General features: G+C 33.5%; 1 protein-coding gene across 1 annotated transcript; it reads left to right on the forward strand.

Moving 5' to 3' along the window:
- Nucleotides 1–1,834: 1,834 nt before the first annotated feature.
- LOC105952351 (uncharacterized) lies at nucleotides 1,835–3,526 on the forward strand. Its single transcript, XM_088819045.1, has 2 exons — nucleotides 1,835–1,844; nucleotides 3,132–3,526. The coding sequence occupies exons 1-2, from the start codon at nucleotides 1,835–1,837 to the stop codon at nucleotides 3,524–3,526; spliced, it is 405 nt and encodes a 134-aa protein (XP_088675171.1).
- Nucleotides 3,527–3,759: the final 233 nt, after the last annotated feature.

Consider the following 3,759-nt stretch of genomic DNA (forward strand, 5'->3'; position numbering starts at 1 on the left):
GGTTTTTTTTTCTTTCCAAAAAAGTTTTGTATTCCATTAAATGCTTATGGAAGTATAACGGGGCCTCTTTAAAAACCTTATGGACCCTCACAAGGAAAAGAATACCCCCTACAAATGAAAAGGAACAAGCAAAGACCTATACAATCTATTATAAAAAGGTCCAAAATAGGGCTACTAAAGAAAGAGATAAAGACTACAAAGCCTAAAAAGACTAAATCTCGAAAATTGATGTAAGGCCCCCAGGCGGGGTGAAAGTGAAAATACACAGAAATGTCGTTCCCAAACAGTTGCCTCTTTGCACCAATTACAAAAATTGCATAATAGTCCCTAGGCGGGGGTATTTATGAAAGACCAAAAATATGAAAACCAACAGTAGCTCTAACGGAAATTAGGAACACCCAACTTGTCTCCAATATAAGTTTCCTTGGCCTCGAAAGGTAATGAATGTCTGGAGAAATATTCTTGTGTCGATTTTTGGAATACGCCCAATTGGCAAGACGATCAGCCACCGTATTTTTCTGACGAACAACATGCTAAAAACAATAAGAAGGTTTTTCACCTCCTGCATATACTGACGACGAAGAACGAATTCAAGCTCTCAAGCAACACTCTAAGTTCTAATAGCCATAATCGCCAAAAGAGAATCAATTTCCACCGTAACTTGAGAAATACCGAGAAGCTTACACAACCGAAAACCATGAACTACCGTCAAAAAATCAGCAAAATTATTCGTACCAACCCCAAAAAATGATGAAAATCCTGTAATCATTTCGACAGCCGAATCCCGAATAACCCCTCCTCCAGTACGTACATCATCTATAGTAGAGCCATCAGCCATCAATATTGAGCTTAAACTCCCCTGCATTTGTGCCCCGGTAGTGTATTTATGCCACAAGCGGGCTTCTTTTTAGTTCATGCTAAGGCACGAGATTTCTTCCCATTTCTCTGACATTGAGCAGAAGGTAGTCACATCCGCCGTCTATATCTACCCCATGTGGGGTTGTTGGTAAGCTTTATCAAATATAATGGGCAAGAAGAAATGGCTATGGGCCATTCTTGGACTTTGTGGGCTTTCATTCTATCTGGGCTTTAGGGCAATTGTGCCTGTGTCAATAATTATTATAAATTACTAAAATATAACTCCGATTAAATAGTTGATAAATCAACTTTAGTTACATAGTCATAAACCATTACTATCCATCGTCTAAATTTGGAAATTCATGTTTTTCACTCTAAGTATAAATGGGCACATCTTATGCACGTGTTTATTTTTTTATTTATTTACTTTCCAAGTCAATTATGTAATTCCATGTGATATTTAATATGAGTACTATTAAAATCCTTCTCATTGTTGAACCATGAATGCTATAGCAACAGTCATCTCACAAGGTTTCTCCCGTAATTTCCTCTTGAACATAAAGTTATGTTTTTGCTGTTAGTTTTTATTTTATTTTAATGGCCCATTAACCTTTGAATTTAAATTTATTAATTGTGGGTAATTCAATTATGGTATTAAGGTGATTTTATGGTAATTGATTTGTAACGTTGAAGGCAATAAAAGACCATGATGGGTGGGATTTGTCTTCTGCCGTTACAAATCAATCGTGGCCCACTTCTCTCGTCTATAAAAGAAATCCACAACTCTTCTCCTCAACTATCAGACGCAATTTGAGAATTCCATCAATTACAGAAATATTTAGTGAGTTGTGATATTAGAGAGATAGAGAGAAGAAGGTGTGCTACGAATAAAGTTCTCAAGGAGATTCGAAGGAGGCCTGGCTAGGCTCGGCTTGTAGATTGCTATCATCCTTGTTCATCGTCTCTATCGGAATCCATGGCGAACGGTATGTCGATAATCTCTATTATGTGATATTATATTCTTAAGATGAATTTGATTTCAAGATTCTGTGATTAAGGTTTTCCGCATAAAATTAAATAAAAGTCTTTCAATTGGTATCAGAGCTTTGAAATCGATTCATCTTAGAACTTAAATATGTTATATGTTAATCTTACGAATTTATGATTTCATAAAATTGAATTGCGATTATGATTATTATTTGTGTTTGGATATTAGTTTTGAGTAATTGGGTGATTATTATTATTCCTGCAAAATCACAACCTTTCCACGAATTAATGTTTTGACAAAAGTGTCAGAGACTTTGTGGGTTTTACTGTTCTATTTTTATTTATTTTATTATTATATCAATGTATTGATTTGTATATGCCGATTGTATGAATTGTATATGGCTGTATTGTGAGTGTGTGTGTGTGCAGCGTGTTGTGTGTGTAATATGATAAACACACGTGATATTTAATAAATAAATAAATAAATAAATGTCCTGGTTAAAGTTGTTGATTGAAAAACCATCAGTGGTTTAAATATATTTAATCAAAGAAATATATTATATTTAACAATTGGTGTATTTGTATGTTATAACTGCATAACAGAATTTATACTTTTGTAAGCTGAATTATATGCGATCTGATAAAGTTTATTGTGCATGTATTGAATTTTAATCATTCTGTGACGTACATCATTTTGTTAATGTATCACATGCCGTAAATTATTTCTTTTGCAAAATGAATTGTTATTGTTATGATTATTTATTCCATGACTAATTTGCAATTAAAGGTATCACTTAAATTAAAATAACGAGAATATTATTAGTTTTATATTTATGAAATTTACTAATCTCGTAGTTGTTAAAGTGACCTAGATTAGTAAAATCTAATAAATATAAGAACTATATGAAAGTTTAATCATTTACATGATATTAAAGATTATAATATTCTCAAATTGCAGTCATAATTAAGAAATTGAGACTAGGTCAAAGGATAGTCGATTTTAATTAATTATGAACTGGGTAGGGTATCATAATTTGTATTACTTAGCAATTAGAATTGTTTACCTAAAGGTAACATGAATAATTGACGAGTGAGACAAATTATGTTAGACCCTACTTAGGTGTTATAAAAGATCTTTTACACCAACATAGAGTGAACAATAGGTATGCTGTATTTCACACAAAGGCGAACTTGTAGTGATATCGATAGTTCATCTTACTTGACTCAAGGCCTTATTCGAGCATCCTTTTATCTTTACCTTATTATATTTGCTATATTTATTCCAGTTGCTATTCCTACTTCGTTGTACTCGCATGCTTCTGGTATTAAGACTCTCAGTGGGTCAAATTTCTCCGAATGGTATAAACAAATTCAATTCACCTTGGGTGTTATGGATTTGGACCTAGCATTGCTTACTGAAAAACCTGGGGAAATAACGGATGCTAACAGTGAGGAAGAAATTAGCCTAATTGAAGCCTGGACCAAGTCCAATAGGCTTAGTCTTATGCTTATTAGAATGACTGTTGCTAATAATATTAAGACTTCTCTTCCTGAGGTTGACAGTGCTATGGAACTGTTAACGGCTATTAAAGAACGCTTTAAATCAGCGGACAAGTCGTTAGCAGGGACACTCATGGCTGAATTTACTACCATGAAATATGAATTCAGGAACACATCCTGAATATGACTGATAAGGCTGCCAAACTTGGAGCTTTTGGCATGAAAGTGGAAGAGTCCTTCCTTGTACAATTTATCCTTAACTCACTTCCATCAAAGTTCGGCCCATTCAAAATCCACTATAATACTCAAAAAGATAAGTGGAATTTGAATGAGCTTAAATTGGTTGTGGAAAACTCAGATTTATGTTTAATTCAATAATAATTGGTTCCGGTATTTTATGTGATAGTTTATATA

Source organism: Erythranthe guttata, chromosome 6, assembly GCF_056151865.1.
Source record: "Erythranthe guttata isolate IM_541 chromosome 6, IM_541, whole genome shotgun sequence".
In the NCBI taxonomy this organism is placed as follows: Eukaryota; Viridiplantae; Streptophyta; class Magnoliopsida; order Lamiales; family Phrymaceae; genus Erythranthe; species Erythranthe guttata.